Source organism: Pteropus alecto, unplaced genomic scaffold, assembly GCF_000325575.1.
Source record: "Pteropus alecto unplaced genomic scaffold, ASM32557v1 scaffold103, whole genome shotgun sequence".
NCBI lineage: Eukaryota > Metazoa > Chordata > Mammalia > Chiroptera > Pteropodidae > Pteropus > Pteropus alecto.
The window spans coordinates 11,322,771-11,344,683 of record NW_006436288.1 but is presented as its reverse complement, the minus strand read 5'-3'; the positions used below and the strand labels follow the sequence as shown (position 1 = coordinate 11,344,683).

The 21,913-nt window shown below is 36.7% G+C and overlaps 2 protein-coding genes across 6 annotated transcripts in view; one reads left to right on the top strand and one right to left on the bottom strand.

Annotated features, from left to right (window-relative positions):
• Nucleotides 1-6,011: 6,011 nt before the first annotated feature.
• Nucleotides 6,012-13,216, top strand: MANSC4 (MANSC domain containing 4). The gene is made up of 3 exons (XM_006912712.3): nt 6,012-6,240; nt 8,736-8,870; nt 11,244-13,216. The coding sequence occupies exons 1-3, from the start codon at nt 6,012-6,014 to the stop codon at nt 11,879-11,881; spliced, it is 1,002 nt and encodes a 333-aa protein (XP_006912774.2). The 3' UTR covers nt 11,882-13,216.
• A 504-nt stretch (nt 13,217-13,720) lies between these two features.
• MRPS35 (mitochondrial ribosomal protein S35) overlaps nt 13,721-21,913 on the bottom strand; it is a 33,306-nt gene continuing 25,113 nt past the window's right edge. For 4 of the 5 annotated variants that reach the window (XM_006912710.3, XM_006912711.3, XM_015590044.2 and 1 more), the window contains exon 8: nt 13,734-14,838. In XM_006912710.3, the coding sequence (XP_006912772.1) occupies nt 14,569-14,838 (270 nt within the window). In that variant the 3' untranslated portion in view covers nt 13,734-14,568. Of the gene's footprint in view, nt 14,839-21,913 lie in introns of all 5 variants that reach the window. The other variant, XM_015590043.2, reaches the window with a different exon arrangement.

Genomic DNA, 21,913 nt, shown 5'->3' with positions numbered 1-21,913 from the left:
CCCTGCGCTTCTGGCCCTGCTCAGCTCCCGAAAAGGGCCGGCTCGTCGCGGGCCGCGCAGCCGGGAGGGGATCCCAGCCCCCAGCCTGCAGCCTGCAGCCTGCAGCCTCCTCCCACGCCGCGCGTCGCACTTCCGCCCGCAGGACCCCTGCCGCCCGTCAGACCTGCCGACTGGATCCGGCTTTCGGGGAGGGCTGGGAGGCTGCGGGCCTCCGCGGCCCCGGCGGCGGGAGGCGGGAAGACGGGAGGCGGGAAGGCGCGGCCCCGCAGCCTCCCCCACACGCCGGGCGGAGCGACTCTGCAGCCTGCCGCGTTCTGCAGCGAGACTCGCGCGGGGACAGGAGGCCAGAGGAAGCCAGTCTGCTTTTTCTTCCACGCTCCTTTACAAGAGGGCAAGGAAAAAGGCAAAAGAAACGAGCGTGGGAGATAAAAGATGAAGAAAGTCTGGGTTCCAGGGAGTCACAGGGGCATCACATCTTGTATCGCCCATCTGGCCAACAGTCCTGTTTGATGTCCCAGGGGTCTGGGGGTCACTGGCCGACTCTGGACATATAGGTGGCACCTAGAGCTGAGTCTTAGGAATGGTCATTGTGTAGGTAGGAGCCATCTTGCAGGAGAAAAAAAAAAAAAGTCCAGCCGGATGGCAGCAGGTTCTGCAGGGCTCAGTGCATGGGTGCACCCGATGAAAAGGTTTGGGAAGCAGAGGAGCTTGCTTGTATTTGCGGCTGGGCCCGTTATCCTCTTAAGCTATTAAAAGAAAGAAGTAAAACTCAACTAAATGAAGTTAGAACACGTGCCTTCTTTTAAAGTGTTTTCTAACTTATGGGAACGTCATTTCTTTCCCGACTTCATTTCGGTGGGGCTAGCCATTACGGAATGTTAGCTGTGGGCAGAAGGTCGGACCAGTTTTGCTCATATTTGCCTGCAGTGGTGGCTTTTGTTGCCACCCTCTTACCTTTCCTTCCCCTACCCCTGCCCCCACAGTCTGAGGACTTAAGAATCACTTCTGCTCCATCTTCCTTCACCAAACACTGCAAATAGAAAGCTCGCCCCAAATAATACGAAGGACTTTGTATTGCTCACAAGATATGAATTAATCCTGCGGAGGTGGGTATTGTTAGGTTACCTCTAAGTAGAAGGAGTGATAGGATTGGGAGGGAGCAGAGGGTGTGTTCACTCTTATCTTACAAAAAACCCTTGAAAACTTTCCCAGATCAAGATTTGAGAACCAACTATAATAATTCTCAACTTGGAGAGAGTATATGATTGGACTTTTTCTTATTACAAGCTTCAGCTTTCTTCTTGAATGACAAGTTGTTAAATAATAATTTCTTCATAAGCACATTTACCCTATTTCAAACAGAAGATACCTCCTGTGATGCTGATTAACATGTTATGTTACAAAGGAGGAAGGGTTAAAAACCAGAGAAGAAAGTCATATCTGTAAAACAAGAAATCCTTTCAATACATTGTTCAGTTACATTTGTGCTTCTTTCTGTGTAATTTAGCTGCTTCGCAGTGAGGTAATGTCATCCATTAATTTCTTTATAATACACCATGAATAAGGAACTAAAATTTTAAAGATATAGAATTCTAGTAGATTCTGGCCTCCCTGAGAAAAGTGAAGGAAACAGGGATGGATCTATGACTTGCCTCTTTCTGTTAGACTGAAAAGCTTATAGCTTTTCACCTTGTTTCACCTGGCCTTTAAATCATTACTGATAAAACTCTATTCTCACACGGATCTCTCACACTTCTCAATGAGACTGCAGTTGAGACATTTTCTTTGGGGGTGAGTGACCATGAATTTAGCAACCTCTTTGGGAAGGTAAATTGCCAAGTCCAGCATTAGGCATTTAGCTGGGGAACTTGTGCTGGGAGGTGCTCCCTGTATCAGAAAGACTTGGACCTGGGATTTATTTGTGCCTCCATCAGCCACAATGCCAGATTCAGTGAGTCAGCCAAGAAGAACAGGCTCTTAGTCTCTCCTCCATCCCTTTAGAATCTTTCGCCAATGGATGCTTTTGTTTTCCAACTGTCATAGATATGCCTCAGACTGGTATTTTCTTCCTTTTAAAACCAGATCAAAAAACTCACACTCAAAGAAGGATGTGCATTAAAAAGGCAATTCTCACATAGTAATATCAGAGCAAGATCAACTTGGACAAGGAATTTAGGGTGTTAGTTTGACAATGCTGGGCACTGATCCGGTAAGCTATTTGTCCCTAACAGGATAATGTCATTTAAAATTGGAAGCATCTTAAAAGATCAAATCAGTTTAGTAACACACAGTAAGTTTTCTGTTAAGCTAGAAATGTGAAGTCAGAGCAATGTAAACTTTATTTATAAAAGATCTAAAATGCCATTTCCAAGCTTCACGAAAATATTGCTTACATATAACTGGAGGCATAATTTTATAGATCTGTTATTGACTGATCATTGAATAACAAAGACTGGCCTTGGTGGTAATTATGATTTGCCTTAGACACTTTACATCACAATCAGTTTTACAGAAGACTCCAGTAATGGTCAAACACAGAGTTAGGCTATTCTTTAAGAATTTATGGAATATATACCTTTTGACCTGGAATGGAAAAAAAGCTAAGTACAAGATGTTTATCACAATGCTGCTTCTAATAATTAAAAATTGGAAAACAATGTATAATAGTAATAGTAGCTAACATTTACTGAATGTTCATTATATACTAGACACCGTTGTAAGTGCTTTATATGGACTACGATACTATTTACACTATTTTACAGCTGAGGAAACTGAGGTGCAGAGTAAATTTTGGTGCATATGTAGAATAAAACATGATAGAGCTCTTAGAACTTTTGATCTAGAGACAACTTTCTTTAGAGACACCGAAAAATATAATTTTATACTGGATTTTTAAGAAACAGGTTCTGAAACAGTATGGATTCATTTATGTAAATCTATGAATGTATGTTTTTTAGAGATGTCTAGAAGGATGTTTACATGTTACACCTTACAATATTAAAATTGTAAGAGCTTGAATAGTTTTTACTTTTTGTACCTTTTAATATGATTTGGATTTTTTAAATGAATGCATATCAATTTAATAAAAGTGAAATATTTTAAGAAAATTAATGACATAGTTAATGTCAGGCCCCATTTCTTTAAAACAATTTCCATCAATTTTATCAGCTGATGAAATGAAAATGTTAAATAAATAATACAATTAGCAACTTTAAGGATGAAATACTGACTGTTTTTCAAATGTCTTTTGAATTTAGTCAACCTACGCTATTCATGTCCCCTTAAAAATTAACTTTATTTTTTTAGTCCCTCCAATATTCCTAACATAACTTTTTGGAGTTTTACAAGCAAAACCCATTTCTTTTTCATTAGAGCGTATAGGGCAATTTAAATGAGTTAAAAGTAGCACAGTTCTTAAAGTGGCTCTGTTTAATTCAGGTTAAATATCTTCATGTGGGCGAAACTTCCATTTATTTGTCACTTATATCAGTGTTTTCCAAACTTTTCAGAAAATTACCTGGGACACTTATAAAAATAAGAATTCTGCTTCCCAAACCATAGCTACTGAATCAGGCTCTTGGGAAAGATTAGTTTTTAGGGTAGAAATCTAATTTCCGAACCCCTCTCAAGAGTGCCCAATTGGAAATAAGTACAATATATCACTGTATTGCAATAATGCAATGATTCTGGGTATTTGAGAAGATTTGTACAAAAGCTATTTAGCAATGTTTTCTTCTGAGTTGTAGTTGCTTACTGGTTTCTGCAATTTCATCTCATGCAGACAAATTTTGATACTAGATGCTTTTGGGCCACATAGCTCAGCTTGTTGTATATTCCTCCCCGTCTCTGCAGTCCAGTTTCTATCTCTCCTTTTCAAACTACTTGGCTTCAAGAAGTTACTCGTTTCCAGACTCACTGTTGAAACAATCACCAAAAACCTCGTTTTTAAAATTTTAAAGCATGCTTTCACATCAGAGTTTGTAGATTCTTTAAAATGCAACTTTGATCTTCACTTGAACATCATTTGATAGTGAAAGAATTAAACAATTGTGGATTGTCCCATTATCCCTTCAGGGAACATGAGAACATCAAGGAATTATATATCACACAAAAGAAACTACATTTAATGTGACTGAAAGATGTGGAGGTTAAAAGGTTAGAAAGTAGACTTTCCGGTTTTTGTCCCCAGGGCATGAACTAATTAAAATAGCTATGGAATCTCATAGAAAAACGGAGTAATTTTTTGTTCACCTGTCCCTTACTTTGCCATTAGGAAACTTCTTTCTCCTCACAGAACAGATCAGTCAGATTGTTTGGAGGTAAGCAACTGAAACTTGCTTTCTATGAGTTCATTAGAATAAAATATTTATCACTTTCAGTATATTTTATGTGGCTTATGCAAGGTTAGGAGTTAATTCGTGATATAATTTTTGCTATGAAGAAAGTGAACTGTTTTGTTTTTAACGTTATTCAGCCTTTTGAATATTTTCCTCTTTATTATCAATTATTAATAGTATGTTTCTAAAAAAATCAAAAGATATATGATAATTAGGCTGTTAGGAAACAGGGAGAAAGATGAAAGTTCAAAGAATGTTAATTTTTGTGTCAAGTTTGAATGACTTATTGTGCAAAACGTATCAAAGATACACAGATCACAGGATAGAAAGTTTCTTTAAAAAAAAAGTACTGTATGTTATGCCCAAAGCTGATTACTACTAATGCTTTGTATAAAAATAGATACAGAAAAGCAACGATTTTTTAAAAATGGGAAAAAATCTGAACAATAAATGTTCTATTTGCTTTAAAAATAGCAACAATTTTATGTTTTGAACTAATTTGTCATCTTGGATATCATAGGATATAAAACATGCACTCTTAACGTAAAAGGCCATTTTCACTGCTTTTACTATCTTTTCAAATGTTTTGGTATTGCAATTGAGGTAATTTTATTAATATTTAGAACTTTAAAACTATTTCGCTATTTTCCTAATGCACATTTCTCAGGAACTCCTGCTTCCATCAGAGATAGTATGGCTTTACATATGTGCTTCCTAAAGAAGGCTCCTTTATAACTTCCAAACACGAACATCAGAAAACAGATTAGACAACCCCTAATTTGAACTTCTTTACAATTTTCACTGTGACTTACACTTTTCATTCTTGATTAAACAATATATACCTTAATGAGTATTGTATTCCATCTAAATTACGAGGCTGTTATTTTTACTGAATCTTTAGTCTTCTCAGAAAACTTGTGGCTGCCCTTGGCAAAAAATGCCTGACCATGAGAAGTGATCACAATCCATATTCAACATTTTCAAAATCATAGCAAAATTCAAAATTTTTATTTTTACTTGTTTTAGTTTTCATCGACTTTCAAGATCTTTTATTTTTAGTAAAAGCAAAAATTTTAAAACAGTGCACAAACTGGTTTTCTAGTGAACCTGAATACTAGAACTTAAAGTCAAGAAAAAGGAAAGATAATTGAAAACAAATCTGTAGTCACAAGTTCCTTACCAACCATACAGAAGCGGCCTGACAGAACGATGTCTTGTTTCTGGTGAAATGGATCCTTCCCTTACCTGACGTCAAGTGACTAAACTATTGTTTTCCTCAAAAAGACTCTTGGCTAGGATTTGCACTTGTCTTTATATTTACTTAGTAAAAGGTGTTTGTGACTATTCACTTTCAGAGAAAGAAGAAAAGCAGAGAAGAGAATCTACGTCTTCAAGAGGCTAAGGGACAGAGTATTGAAATGGCCTGGAAAGTGTTCAGAAGTGTTCACCTGGGGCTCAACAGGGATGAAACAAAAGAAAAATCAATAAGCAGTCAAAAATCAGCCTCATTTTTCTAGAAGGTGACCTTCCCCCTTCCCCCGCCCCCTCAAGAGTCCCAAGGAAGCTCTCCCTTAGCAACAGCCCCGAAGTTGCAGAAAGTGTCCTAAACCCTGATGGTCAGCTCCAGCTTCTATCTGGATATCAGACTTTTTGCCGAGTCTTCTTACCAGGGAAATGCATGTGGCAGTGGTGGCAGCAGATGTGATTTTGTTCCTAAGTATGGGGTGGACCTCAGACTCTCTCTGCTCACCCACCATTTTTTATAGAGACTGCTGGATTCGTCGCTTCCCGGGTCTTCTCATTGACCTGGAGGAGTCTCAGAAGATGGGAGCTCAGTTCTTGAGGTATTATTCTGAAAGCACTGGCCAGAAATGCAGTAGGAGCTGCTGTCTTAGGAAGGATGGTAAGTATTAATGATATGCCTGAGCAAAAGTAAGAGGAAACTTCCAAAATGAAGACCTAAGGAAGGAATCCTAGGCAGAGGGTCCATGAACAGTTGAAAAAGACTAAGTAAGATGTCCTGACATGACAGAGAGAGAGGAAGAGACATTGAGACTGACTATAGTCTGGGACACTGTAGGCTAGGCTTACAAATCTAGTAATGATCCAGAACGCTATTGAAACTACAGGTAACAGAGATTCCTCTTTTCTTCACTAAAGTGTTAAATGAAAATATTTCCTTAAGTGTTCACTTAACAACATTCTTATAGCCCAAAATAGAACATATTTTATTTTTAAAATCTTTATGATAATTTTCTTTTTAAAGTTATTTGATGATATCAGTGTCATTTCAAATTTTTGCAACATGCTTAGTTGTGTTGACCAAATGTGAAATGTATGGAACAGGATTTAGATTGTGATTCATATTTTGAAAGAAATAGGAAGATATATGTCCAATAACAAAAAGAAAAGAGTAATTTTCAAAATATTCTAACAATTTTTTTTGTCTGTAATCCAGAATTAGGGTTTAATGTCATCCACATAATAGGACCAAAGCCCGTACTTAGGGAAATGTTACAGAATTTCAAGTTACAATTGTCTAAAGACTTATTTTTCATTTTCTCAAGGTTTCATTTTCTCAAGGTTTTAAAGCTACTTGGAAAGAAACAAGGAAAGCACCGCATGACTTCAAAATAATTTTCTTGGTGTTCCATACTTTTTTCTGTGATTTGATTCTGACTTGTTAATTGCCAGTGCCTCCTATCCAATTATGCATGTAAGATTTCCAGATGGAAATTGGAGTTACTTGGAGAGTCTAAACTGACTACAAAAGACCGTAGTGTGAAAAGCTGTCATAAGCTAAGCCCTAAGCCCTCAAAAGTTAATCAGGTACAGAAGAGAACAATTTATTTATTAAGGGGAAATCTTTTTGAAAAGGTGGCCAATCGAGATTTTCACCATAGAGAGGCTTCTAATTCCTGGAAACCTTCACTGAGGGGGAATAGGGAAGAAGCTGTACCTTTTCAGCATTTTCTCATGGCATCGATTTACAAGGAAGCTGTGTGGCCTCTGCGTTTTCAAGATAATATAAACATCCAGTAGAGTTAGATGATTTTTGAGACTCTGTAGCTTTCAAGTTGTGACTCTTTCTCCAGAAGAAAGGGCATAAACACACATCTCAATTTCTAGCTGGAAACCAGAACTTAAAAAGACCACAATCCTGCAATAGTTAATCTGCTCAAAACTGGGACTCTGAAATGTACACAAGGAAGAATGTAAGACACCTTTAAAAATTGTTTCCTACAGAACCAACTTTCTTAGCAGAAATTTAATATCTAAATTTGAATATTTTTTATTCATTTCTCTTAAAATTTATAGCACAGTCCTTGGGGAATGTATATGTAATCTATAACATATTAGCAATGTATTATTGACTTTTGTCCTATTCTTTCTCCTACTGGAAAAATGAAGGGTGCAGAAATAATGGGGGAGGGGCAACTAACTCTCTACAGTTAACTTTACACAGAAGCAGTACACGTTCTGCCAACAGCAATTACACAGCAGCTTTAGGCATACTCTGAGGTCTGGTGATCAGATGTAATAACTCTGTAATTTTATTTTATTAAAGAAATTGATGCCTTTTGGCCAATAAATATTTCCCATCACTTGGTTCCTACTCCACTACAGCAGAAGGAAAATATGTGTTGCACGTTAGGGAGGGTAGACTGAAGACTGGCAGTCAACAAATCCGACAAGTTTTCCCAGTGATAACATGATATGCTTTAAGGAGGAAACTTACTTAGAAATGGGGTGCCGCATTAGCAAGTGATGTATCCTTACCCACCAGAATTCCAGGTGCTAACGTTCTTGTCCATCTACTGCTTTCCTCTGTGAATGGCAGTTGACTAGGCTTTTCATTGGATGTGTTTTTGCAACATGGGGCCAGTGCACACCTGCAGTCAGCCACGGTCAAGGCCTGCTGCCTTTTCACCATCTGGCCTCTCCCAGAAATGCAGTCATTACTTTTTTTGTCCTTATTACTCTCTCTTTTGTTACAGTATTTGTCTCTTTATTTTCCTTTGTCTTTCTCTGGTGAATTCCAGTACCTTAGCATTCTGAGAGGGCATTGCACCTAGAAATCTGATATATATGTATAAATCCCTAGAGATTTCTGTAGTCGATTGAATTTTTCATGCACATGAAATACTGGGAATGGGAAAGGATTCTAAGTAATCCCGTGTGGACTGGAATGTATGAAAGATTACTTAGAGGAAATCAGTGGGTATTTTCTTTTAAAAAGAAAGTTACTATAGTTCATAATGGTCTATAAAGGGTCTGACTACAGTCCTGTAATGTACTGTTAATCCAGTGTTCTTGAAAGAAATATGTTATCAGAGCTCATCAAACTGGCAGGTATCAGGACTGCCTGCAGATGGACTTTGCCCGTTTCCCTTTCAGTTGCCTGTAACTTGGCTGTCTTCTACCACGATCCAATTCATGACAATGTTAACTGCCTCCACATTCACTGCCCAACACTGGAAAGCTGCATATTAGAGCCTGGAACCAGTGCCATTTTATACAACATAACAGACGGTAATGATTTATGTATTTTGTTTTTATTTTGAAGAATATTGGTAATATTCTAATAAAGGCATATAACCTAGAAGCTGGCTGACAGTAGCCATGTATGAATCCAAATCATTAGTTTCCAATTTACTCTGTCTGGGCATCCAGGGCAGAAAAATTTTGAGCGTCTAGGGCGGAAAACTAAAAGGGAATTCCCTTTAGTATTCCATTTAGTATGACATGTTCACCAGAGATAAGTTCAGCAATGAATTTATTGCAGATAACAAATCACATGTGATTGAATGAGAGCTTAAGCATTATATTTCATTCGTCTTAAGTGCCCTCAGTAAGAACCAAAGTAGGCATTTCTACTGAGGATACTACTAAGAAGTAATGAAAAAGCTAAATGGCAGTTTTGGGGTCCACTGACCCTGGGTACACAGATTCTACAAAGGCAGGTGTCAGGGTCAGGGAAATGTACCACCACTTACTGACATACATTAGCATATCATCGGTCCCAAAATAACAAGTATATTTTACTTTAGGAAAATACATATTTAATTGTCCTTTGCCCATGTTTTATAACCTCGGGGTGCAAGTTAGTAAACATGAAAGAATAGGTTTTTTCATCAAAATACAAGAGATTAATTTATCGATTTGTACTCATTGAACACCTAATGCTACAAGATGTGCTCAACATTGCAGAAGATTGCCGCATATCTCTGCCTTCAAGTTCCTTATGATCTAGTTGATGTGGCAAGTCTTACAATTAGTCTAACATATAATTAAATACGATAATGTGTGATACTGCCTCAAGTACAAAGTCTCCAAAGAAGGAGAGAGTAAAGCAAGCTAGATAACCCAGAGGAGGCTTCAGGAAGAGGCAAGATAAGGAGTTCTGTATCACACCACAGGAAAGTAAGAAAACTGGTCTTCTTAGAGTAAGGGCACATTTGGGGCTAAAATGAAAATATGGGTAAGGTAGGGTAACAAAAGGGCTTTGGACAGAGTGTAGAGTTAGGAACTGACAAAGGTTGTGTCTGGTTATCTTAATCAAGGAAAATTATACATAGGATGCAGGTTAGAAAATTTAGTCAGGGAGGCATTAGATCTGGATAAGGTCACGTGAGTTGCAACAAAGAGGAGGGATGCTTCCCAGCATGTTGGGAAGGAATTGGGTAGCACTTACTTTTTGGATAAAGGAAGAGAGGAATCATGATCACTTGGCAGTACAGATTCCACCATGGGCGATGGAAGAATGGTGATGCTGCTGAATAAGACAGAGGCAGACAAAATGATTTTGGCTTTGGGAATGTTCAGTGATGACATGAGATGTCCATGTGGGAACCTCCAGTAGAACAAAGGAGAAATGAGATCAGAGCCCAAGAAATTGGAAAAAACTGGTGATGTGAATTTCATTGTCTTCATTGTAGTGGTGACAGTTGATGAGAATAATCTCTTTGGAGGGAGTGGGTGTGAGATAAAGAGAAAACGCAGCAGAAGTCCAAGAACTAAAGATGGTGGAAACCACACAACCAGTTAGGAGCAAGAAGAGAACCAGCAAAAGAAGGAAAAAATGAGAGGCAGGCAGTCTGAAAATTCTTCCAAGGAATCATGGGAGAATTTCAAAAAGAATATGGCCAGCAGGATCAAGGACAAGAGAGAAACCAAAGCAATGAGATACAAGTGATCAGGAAATAAACTACTGATTATCTCAGAAGCATAATTCTGACAGAACAGTGAGGATGGAAACAAGATGACTGAGGCCAAAAAGAAAGTCAAAAAGGAAATGAAGGCAATGGATGTTACTGTTTGGACAGAGAGGCAGGGAGACAGAGAGGGAGTAAGGGAGAGGAAGAAACAGTGTCAGGGACCATTGGAAAGCTGCTGAGAGATTTTTCTTCCCCTTTAAAGGACAAAGCAATATTTGTGCTTGTCTGAAGTGAGAGAGGAAAGAGTTAGTTTACAAGAAGAGAGAAAATACTTAAGACAAAATAAGGGCCCTCAGGTCCTGGAAAGGAATGATTTAGGGCTTTCCTTATGATTTTGAATACAGTTACACTACTCAGGCCCTATTTTGCTTAACTTTATTTCAAATGGTTACTGTTTCTGTAGCTCTGGCACTAACACTCACTATTGTTGCCCCAAAGCCCTGGCAGACATGACATATTCTCCATGATGTATCCAAAATTTGTTCATAACAGAGTGTCCTAGAAAGTTAAGATAAATTCGAATGTGGCCAGTATGTTTCTAAGCCTTTAGGAGTATGCAGTGACAGAACTTGAAATTAGCTTAATTCAATAACACATAGCAGCAAAACCAAGACTTCTCCAAACTGTACTTTATGGTCCTCTCTTTTAAATAAAAAATAAAGTGAATGATGCCTTATTTATCTTTCAGGTATAGATCCAGATTTGCTGGTTTTTGGACAATCACCTCCCACATATGTAAATACCCGTTCTTCATCTAATAGATGGGACAGACTAAGAAATCTAAAAACTATGAATTTAGATAAACGACAAACGACCATGATAAACCAAATGCTTTCATCAGTAGAGGTTCCATCATCAACCACACATCAGGATTTGGTTGTAAACACAAGCAATAGCAGGTATTCCAAGGAATTAACCACAGATTCTTGGGCAAGGTTTATTTCTCTGAATGATTCCAGTACCACAAAGGTAAATAAGGTGTTATCTAGTACTGATTTGATCAACAATCCAGATAACAAGACTATTTCTCCTTTCTTTGTGCCCATAGACACAAAATTTTCTCATATGCCTATTCCATCCCAACTCAACGGCAGCAAACAATTACTGAACAGAACCAAAGGGTACAACAGCAAGAACCACACATCTGAGAACGAAGATGCAACATTGCATGGTGCATCTGTGACTTCAAAGACGTGGCTAGTTCCTGTGGCCCTTGGTACCTCTGCCATCTTTCTTTGCTGTTGTATAGTCATCCTGGCATGTTGTCAAAAGAAGCAGGGCCAGTATAAACCAGGACAGAAAAAGTCAAGATCCAGGCAAATTTAAAAATATAACATTATGAAGGAAAACTCTTCATAGTAAAAGCTGTAGAGATTATAAGCTTTCAAGAGTATCATTTTTAGTTTTCTGTAAGGGCAGTTTGGTTAAAATAATAATTGCACAGGATGCCCATTCCTACCAACCTTTAAAAAATGCTAAGGCTTGATAAACATCACTGCTTTTTAAATTATTTCCATTTTTTTGAATAGTGTACCTTTTGCCAAAGTTCCAAAATTCTGACCTTTGCAGTTACGCAGCATCACGTGCAAGATAGTTTTAAGTAATGTACATACATTAACTCATTGAATCTTTACAATTCTGTGTTAAGTATACTATTATCAACCATTATACTATTATTATCACATTATACAGATGAGGGAACCGAGAAGAGAGACTAAGTATCTTGCCTAAAATCACACAGCTAGTGAGTAAGTAGTGAAGCCAGTACTTAACAGCCAGCCTGGTCCAAAAGTCCATGCTCAGAATCGGTTAGACTCAAAGCTTCCATTTTCTTAATAAGCACAGAAAAAAGATATAGAGGAAAAGACCACCGTATCTTGTCTCCAGTCAAAATCAAATTATTGTCACGTTAATAAAATTTTAGTGGTTTGAGCAAAAGAACACTATAAATAATTGGTTGCTAACTCATGAGCAAATGCTTCCTGATTTTTATATAGTTTTCTATGTTCCTTTAATTAATCCTTCTCAATCCTAATCCAGCACTTGCATTTTTAAAACATCTTTCAATAATTATGGCACTGAGATCTTTGTTTTGTATTGATTTCTGTTTCATAAAGCTTGGGAGTTTTAGTTTACACCCTCCACCTGTATACATTGTTTTCCCAGGTACAAATACGAGCTCTAGGTATTTCAGCTCTGTGCAAGACCACCCTCATTTCTGACACCAACTGTAAGTTTGAGGTGGGTCAGGGGTCCCCAAATCACCCTTACATTAATTTGCTAGAATTCACAGAACTCAGTGAGAATTGTTATACTCACCACAGTCGTTTATTACAAGGGAAGCACATGGATTAAAATCAGTCGTAGGAAGAAACACATAGGATAAAGTCCCGGAGGTTTGCAAATTCATAGCTTCTGGTGTCCCCTCCCCGAGATAGGACACATTACCCTCCCAGTGCCAGCACGTGACAGTACGCCCACAATACTGCCAACTAGTTAGGTTTGCCTGAGCCTCAGTGTTCGTTTATATTGAGGCTCCATTACGTAGGTATGACTGATTACCTGGGTGGTTGATCTTAGCTGCCAGGTGGACTGATTTACCAGGTGATTCGAAGCCCCCACCCTAAATTCCATTGTGACCGGCTCAGCCCCAAACAAAGACACTTCTATGAGGTGTGACAGAGATTACTTCCCAGAAGCTGAGGGAAGAGACCAGAGCTTTGGGAAAGGTCAAATTCTTTATTATACATCATTACTCCTTCCATTTGCATCTGTGTATTAACACTACTGGACTGATTAATCTACTTGTTCACGTTCCTTCAAAATGTTTCCATCTTTAATCCCATTTCTGCACCTGAGTCTTCCTTAACTCTATATGAGTCTCTAAAAACATAACAATTCAAACATTTTGTTTTAAATCTGATCTAAAAATTCAGTTTTACCTACTTTGCTTTTCATTCCCTAGTTCCATCCAATGAAAATACAACCTACCTCTCCCTCTTTTTTGTACTCAAGGCCCTACTGTTGTCCTTTCTAACCTATATATCTCTAATACCAAATCATACCTTCAACTTGTATAAATCTTTGTATAATTGTTCTGAAATTCCTTTTGGCTTTTATTTATGTTCTCTAATTCTGTCAGGCAAAATAAACCTTAGGCGAATAACAAACTCAACAATTCCTTTATTTTGATTTTAATCACTTGAGGACAACTTTGGAAGTGGTAAAAAATGACTTACAGATATACCTAAAAACACTGACAGCTAAATTGAATGGAATGTTTCTTAGGGCAATTCTCATTTTGTCATTTACTCCAATTAAGCTCAAGGTCCTTATACCTCATCTCTTTCCTGAGCTGTGGAAGCTCTAACTGGGGAATCGAGAGATGAATACCAGTTAATCTCCATTTCCACTTTTCTGTAAGCTTGGGTTTGGAGAAATAAGCTCCAGAAAATAGAAAGTAGGATATTAAACAAAGTTGAAGCAACATAAAGTGACTCCAAAGTAGAATGATGGAACCAACTTTTTAGGTAAGAAAAAACAAGTAAGACCTGCTTCTAATCGGAATTGGCATCTGCAAAAATGCACTGGATAGACAGCAGCTATGTACACTGAACAGGGACTGTGTTCTAGGCCTCGCGTCCCAAATGACAGAAATCATAATTCAAAAGTAACCAGTAAGTGCTAATTTATAAGGAAACAAATGTAGCAGGTGACAAAATAACTACATGAATAATTTATAATATGTATGTATTATAATACTAAAGTTGTTATGGTAGGAATAAAATCAAAACACTTTAGAACCAGAAGAAAACAGAGATCCAACTGTCTAATCACCCCAGTGTATAAATAAGAAAATGTGTGAATAATCATTGCCTCTGTGCATTAGTATGAAATAATTTTAACTCTGAAGTAAAACAATTTTTTTTAACATTTTCAACTTTATATTGAATTAGACAACAATCACATATAGATCATAAAATTAATAGAGCAAGCAGATTTTTCTACATAATTCATGTCAGATTTAATAGTCTCTTCACTGATTCTTTGTAGTGAGAAAGGGTATTTTCATTGTCCCCCTCATTCTTAAGCCTAACAACAGACTTTTTGTAATCTTCAACTTCTTTAGTACCAAGGAGCTCTTCCTTATTTACTTCCAGATTTTTCTCAGCGGCTTTAATTTGCAGAAGTGTTTTCAGGATATTTTTTTCTGATGAGCTATTTTCCCATATATACTCTTCCAAGTCTGCTTCGGTCTTATTTTTCTCCCACTCTTCAGTTTTCTGAAAGGAAAAAATCAAGTTCTGAATTCTGAGAAATATTATCCAAAGCCAAAGGTGGGATTTTCAGGGTTTTTGTAAAATGTGGAGCACCCCTGGTAAATACTTCGTATGTACACTCTGATTTGCCTCCTTTATCCAGCACTGCCATCCACCAGCACCAACAGCTTCAGGGCTGCACACTCTGTTATGTGAACAACTCGTTAGCACTCACGAACTCTAATTTCACTTATAAAGCAATACCTTTTTCCAAAAGATAGAGAAAATGCATTTTTTTGCAGCTTTATAGTCCCTAAACTCTAACACATCAACAGTTTACATTTTTGAAGTTAAAAATAATGAGTGGAGACTGTATCTTTTTAACATGTCTGTTGAGATGACAGGAAAGATCAATTATTATTATAACATTAAAAATGTAAAGTACATATGTAATACATGATTTTCAGTCGTCATGATTTCGTATATTCTGGAATTTTGTTTTGGTGTTATCTTTATTTTCTGTTCCTATAATGCAAATAATTTTGCTGAATCAGTGGCCTATTTGCCTTGGTGGGGCTTTTCTTTTACCTTTTGTATTTTCTTACAAAAATTACCATGCTATTCTAGAGAACACTGATAGTTTTCGTAGTAATATAATTCAGACTTAACGATTTAAATGAAGATATAACATTCTGTAAAAATAAGTCAAGTAATGCAGCTAATGCTCTGGTTCAAAGAGGTTCTGAATACTAGCACGTTCTTTCCAAACAGATAACAATATTCTGAGCCATAGGCTATTACAGAATTGTCCACTATTCTTACATCTTTAAGGTGTTAACCCCCAAAGTTACAACATTTTTAAAGTATTAAAATAGAGGTAGATTTGTAAGGCTGTCAGAAATATTATTTTATTTCTAAAAATTCCTCTTGAAAGAGACCCAGCCTTTTCAGACAGGGCTCTAAGGCTCCTCAGAACTAAGTGAGCACCAAGAAAGAGGTAAACAGTTCTCCCCGATGCCTCTCTCCCATCCCTAATCCCACAGGAAACAACAACAACAACAACAACAACACAGATTTGTCCCTCAAAAGGTAAAATAATAGCCCCACCAAAGGCAAATAGGCCACTGGAGAGGCCACTGACTCAGCAAACCCCAGTCAGGTCAATGAAGCCTAGGAAAGAAACTCTCCTACAGAGACCCAAAATAAGGAGAAATCCCAGTTTCATCCTTCAAACAGGGTACCCTTTCTCCTTCAAGAGAAACCAATAGGATGTTGAGTGTCTCCCCTGACCCCCAAATTCCTTAGCCAAAGTAGGATAACTATACTCACAGCCCACTATACTGTCTGCCCCAGCTCACCACATACAGAATTTATAGCTGAGGACAATGTCTCAACTCATGTTCTAGAAATATATTACCCAGTTGAGAATCAACTCTATGCACCTTTTTTATGTGGTAGTGAGGCATTAGGGCTGGCTGAGAGGAATGGAATAATGTGAAACACCTTCTTATTGTGCCCTGTCCCACGAACTTGCAAACAATTTCTAACAGCTAAACTCTGAATTTGTACATTAAAAAAATTTACAAAATTACCCTATTTCACATATTTTTTACTCTAATATTTGGGGAAGATATAAATGTAAGTTCCTTAAAAAAAGCAAATGCCCTAAACAAAGGGTCCTATCCACTCTTGAGAATGCTTTATATGTTTCATGGCAGTGTCATAGTTTCTTCATAATTCTAATTTACAAATGAAGTATAATTAATTTAAGAGGCCAACAAATATATTTTATAAAGTGTTAAGTAAAAAAGTCAATTAATCTCATTCTTGACTAGAAGGCAACTGAGATTATTATTTTAATAAAGTAAGTAGTAAGTTGTTATTAATTGATTTACAAGAGTAATAAAGATTACTTAAATGTTTAAAAAATTTTAAGTTTCACCTAGGTTTATCAAGATTTTCTTGACCACTTTAAAAGAGATGCTTAAACAGAAAAGGTAACTGAAGTAAATCCACTAATAATTTCCAACATTTTATTTACCTTCCTCTGACATTTGGTATATACAATTCTACCCTGGTCTGCCAATATGTGTTATAGGTGTGCCATGATATTGATTCCCTCAGCCCTCAGGTGGCCAAGAGAGCCTGGAGTAGCAGGAGCAGCTACAAGCACCTTTCTCCTTTATTTATGTCAGTAAAGAATTTTCTGTGTGTGCAATGACATGAGAAAGGTTAGGAAATCCTGCACTAAGGGATAATGTATATTTACAGGAGAAAATTACCATTGCTCTAAACAGTTCCTGGTAAGGGAAAGTAACTGCATTCTGTAAAAAAGCTTCCTACTAATCCTTTACAGACCACAATGTAGTGTTGGGCTCTGGCTGCAAGCTAAACAAAACTCATGTTTCGACATATTCTAGCTTTAGGATTCAAACTCTGCACAGTTTAATGTAAATTCCAAGATATGATAGTAACAATATTTTTGTAGCAATATGTATGAATATTCACATACATTAGAATAAATATTCTAATGGGATAAACAAGGCAACAAGTAGCTTCTCATCCATTTAGATCTCCTTTCACTACCAAATAAGTTATGAAAAGACTAGGAAGTTCCAATGCTTTTTTATATTTCCAAATTATAGCTAGAGGGGCTATCTATCTGCTATTTGCTCAAGGTCACACAGGGAGGTGGTATGACAGTATTTAACATGGGCTTTGGAGTTTTATAGAACTGAATGTAAATCCTAGTTTCATCACTTACTACTGTGATAGGCTTGGATTTCTCTAAGAACTGCTCCACAGGGCTATTCTGAGGATTAAGAGGTAAGTAACAGCCATGTACTTAGAGCACCTGGCTCACAGTAAACACTAAATAAATGCTCCTTACTAATAACAACTTATTAAGAAGAATGAAGGAGAGTAGTATTCAAACTCTCATTAGCCTACCCTCAAAATCTATGTTCCTATGTCAAGAGCACCACTACAACTATCAAGCAGTAAATTAAACTTTAAAGGTAAATATAAACACAATAATACAATATCTGAAATTAATAAATCACTGTTTAAAAGTAGGCTGCATACAGCACAAGTCAAAATTAGTGAATGCAAAGACAGAGCAACAGAAAACTGTATTGTTATATATGAGATCTGTACTATGGGATTATAACTATGAGATTCTGAAACAGTTTTTATATTATATTACTTCTACTTAACAGGTCCCAACAAATCTAAAACCAGAGCAACTCAAGTATCCGTAACAGACTGAATGCTTGTGTCCCTCTAAAATTCTTGTTGAAATGGAATCCCCAAAGTGGCATTTTGGTAGAATCTTTGGGAGGTGTGGCACCCTCATGAATGGAATTAGTGCCCTTATAAAGGAGACCCCCCTCCACACACATAAAAACTCTTGCATCATGTGAGGACAGAGAAAGAAAATGTCATTTAAGAACCAGAAAGCAGGTCCTCTGCCAGTGTCCTGATCTTGGGCATCCTAGCCTCCATAACTGTGAGAAACAATTATCTGTTGTTTATGAACTACCTTATACAAATAAAAATTAATACTTTTTTTAAAGTTTGTGAAAATGTATTTTGGGAAATTTAGCCTGGATCAATGCTTAAATTTATTTTACAGTAGTTATCAATACAGTAAAAAAACCTATCATTTTTCTATAACTTCTAACTTTAAAAAAGTTCACAAAAAGAAACAATCAGATATCATGTACTTCCTAGCAGAAGAACACAATACCAACTATGCAGTAGTTTAAAAAAAAAAAAAAAATTACACTGGAACTTGATTAAGCCTCTAGATCTAACTATCAATTTAAAAAGTTACACTATGGTGATAGAATCAAGTAAAATTCAAATGATGAGAAAGCCTACAGCAAAAACACATGCGTTCTTAAACAAAACAGCTCAACAGAAAAAGTTCCTTTTTGGTTTGTAACTGCTATGGGGCACCCTTTCAAAAAACATTTACTGAGAACCTACTATGCTCAGCAGTACTAGGAGAAATATATACAAAACCAAAGAGAAAACCTTATGAACTGTCTCATGTACCCATCACCCAGTTTCAACAACTCATGGCCAATCTGGTTTCATATATGCTTCTATCCACTGCTCTCTTAGCATGCCCTGAGTTATTTTGAAGGAAATGTCAGACTTTGTCATTTCATCCACAATATAGTTGTATTTTTCTTTAAAATTAAGGACTATTTTAAAAATCATAACCACAATAACATTATTGTGGTATTTTGATTCATGAGAGCCTAACCTAGGTCAGTTCACTCATTCACTCAATTCATTTACTCTATTAATTAGCAATTCCTATGTGTAGATTATTGGCTTCCGACAGTTATGTTTCCCTGTTATTATCTTGTCCATCTGGCCACAGTTACTGGACAATGCCAGTAGAGTCTCCCCGTTGGAGTTTAAATCTAAAGAGAATTAAATTTAATTAATTTTTAGTTTTGTTCCTTTGCTCCCCCTTCTCCTCACCTCCACCTTCCCCGACCCCAGAGTGACATGTATGAAGGAACAAAGACATGTTATAAAGAATATAAAAAAAACAAAAGAATAATTCGATTTGAACCTACCATTTTTTTTTCCTCTTACAAGCATAAATTCAATACAAAGAAAACATATAACAGCTAATTCATGCAATAGTCAGTTTATTCTGATATAACAGAAAGCAAAGAAATAGCTGTTCCACTAAACACACAAATTTGTCACCTTCTACCATTTTATTTACAACTCCCTTTGCCTAGGACATGAATCATAGTAATATTCCACTTCTCATGATTACAAGTAAGGCATTGTGCTATATGAGGGAAAACAGTTTAACCATTTAAAAAAATCTAAGTTATTTGAAAATCATAAAAAATAGAGGTAAAGATCTATAAAGGATAAAAAGTTACTGCCAATTCTTTCAGTTATCACAGGTAAATTTTTAACTTAATACGTCAAGGAATTCAAATCAGATTGGTTTTATAAAAATTTACTGAATGCTGACATACCAGACATTGTACTAGATACTGGGGATGTAAACAATAAAACGTACAGTCCTTGTCCTCAGTGATCTCACAGTCTGATGGAGTTAGGCAGACACGTATATAGACAATTACCATAAAAGTAATAAAAGAAATGCTAATTGAAAGAGGGAGGAGGGAAAAAGGATGGGCGGGAAATATCTAAGAGAGGTTATATGGGAGATGTATTAAAGGATTCATGACTTTGCAAGGCTGATATTTTGAAAAAAGAATCATAAGCAAAGAGAACAGCACATGTAAAGTTATGAAAGGACATATTATGTTCATTATGGCTGAGGTACAGGATATATCACCAACGTTTCCTGAGTAGTAGATAATGAGGTGGCAAAAGGCTGTGAATAGACAGGCTAAGGAGTTTAGATTTAATCCTAGGTAATGGGGAACCACTGAAGGATTTTATAAAAAATATAACACAACAGACTTGTTTTTTAGAACAATTACTTTAACAGCAATATGGAAGACGGATGAGACAGGAAAATCTACAAGGCTATTACACTTTTTCAGGTAAAAGGTGATGAATACGCATACTAGGCAGTAGCAGTAGGGATAAAGAAGAGAAAATAGTTTTAACAGATATTTAAAGGCTAAAACTGAAAAGACCTGGTGACTTATTAGATATCAGGGGAGAGGGAGAGGGAAGAAAAGAGTAAAACGCTCAGGTTTATGACTTCACACACTGGGAGGAAAGAACACAAACTTTTCTTGAAGGTCTTTAAGTACCTGGTAAACTCTTGAACATCGGATGAAAAACAAAGTCTTGTCTGAAGGTAAAGAGACATGAGAAGTATCACCTTCATTGCAACATCATCCCACTCAAGAATCTAGAACAAGGGCCAACTGCCTACCATATCAATTCAAAAAATCTGTTTATGTATGATAGACAAATCCCTCCATTTTCTTGGCCTCTCATTTGAATTCCCATCCCACACCCTCAGCTGTGATACTAGACATATATAGAAAAACAGTCTTAAAAGAGATATATCAACCATTTAATCAGTTTCTTTATTAACAACACTCAAAAACTGGGAAAAATTACAATCAGAACTCAGCAGCAGAATCACCTGTGGAGCCTTTAAAATGAAACACGTGTCACCACTAGAGATTTTGATTCCATAGGGTCCAAGCAACTGCAGTTTAAAAAGCTTCAAAGGTGAGTCTGATGCAACCCCAGGAGAAAACAGGTTATAAAGACAGATAAATTTTCAATTAGTAGATTATTAAGTTTGAAAAGATAGCAAGTTAAACTAGCAGCTAAAGTTCAGGTTTGATTTCATCTCTTTTATTTCATAATATTTTATAACAGAAGTCAAAGTTGAACAAAACTAAATAATATGATACCATGAAAAGAATATGAAACTCTGAAGCTGCAGTTCAGGTCTGAGGCCTTCAATTAATAAACTCTGTGAACTTGGGCTAAGTCCTCTAACTCTTACTTTCTCAATATATATAATAAAGAGATTGTAATAGACTAGTTTTTTGATTCCTGATCTTCAAGGTTAGGACAAATTAAAAATCGGTAGCCAACATTAAATGCTTCTGTGTTAAAAAACAAACAAAAAACCAAACTATTTTAAAGCTCTTTTTAAAAATGGAACAACTCCTCCCTAACCTCCACCCCTTATAGTTTTCTTTTGTATTCACCCAAGATGAGCATTTGAGACATCACAGAAGTAAAAAAAAGAAAGTCAGAGACAGAGACAGTTGACTCTCAGAGTGACACCACAGAACAACTTTAAAAAAAGGCCAGATGTGCTATTTGTCTAGAGTCAAGTAAAAGGTAGCATGTAAGAGCTCTTTACTGTTACTGGTCTACCATCAATGCTCAGACTCATCATGGGAGTTCCATTAATGCATTTAATTAGTTGTTTTTCTTTAATAAATACCTTAATATTAGTGTATGCATAATTAGTTTATACATAAGTTTATGCATAAAGACATTTCACATGAAAGAGATGCATCTTGCTAGGAGTAGCCAATATTTTTCTAGAGTACAGATTCTGTTAATATTGTCAAATATAAATTAGCATCATGAAATAAACTCATAGAAGTAA

Bases quoted from the DNA above. Each gene is read 5' to 3' on its own strand.
- MANSC4 (XM_006912712.3), top strand. From the start codon at position 6,012: ATGCATGTGGCAGTGGTGGCAGCAGATGTGATTTTGTTCCTAAGTATG. The intron at 6,241-8,735 runs GTAAGTATTAAT...TTTCCCTTTCAG, and splicing joins CTGCTGTCTTAGGAAGGATG to TTGCCTGTAACTTGGCTGTC. The intron at 8,871-11,243 runs GTAATGATTTAT...TTTATCTTTCAG, and splicing joins TTTATACAACATAACAGACG to GTATAGATCCAGATTTGCTG.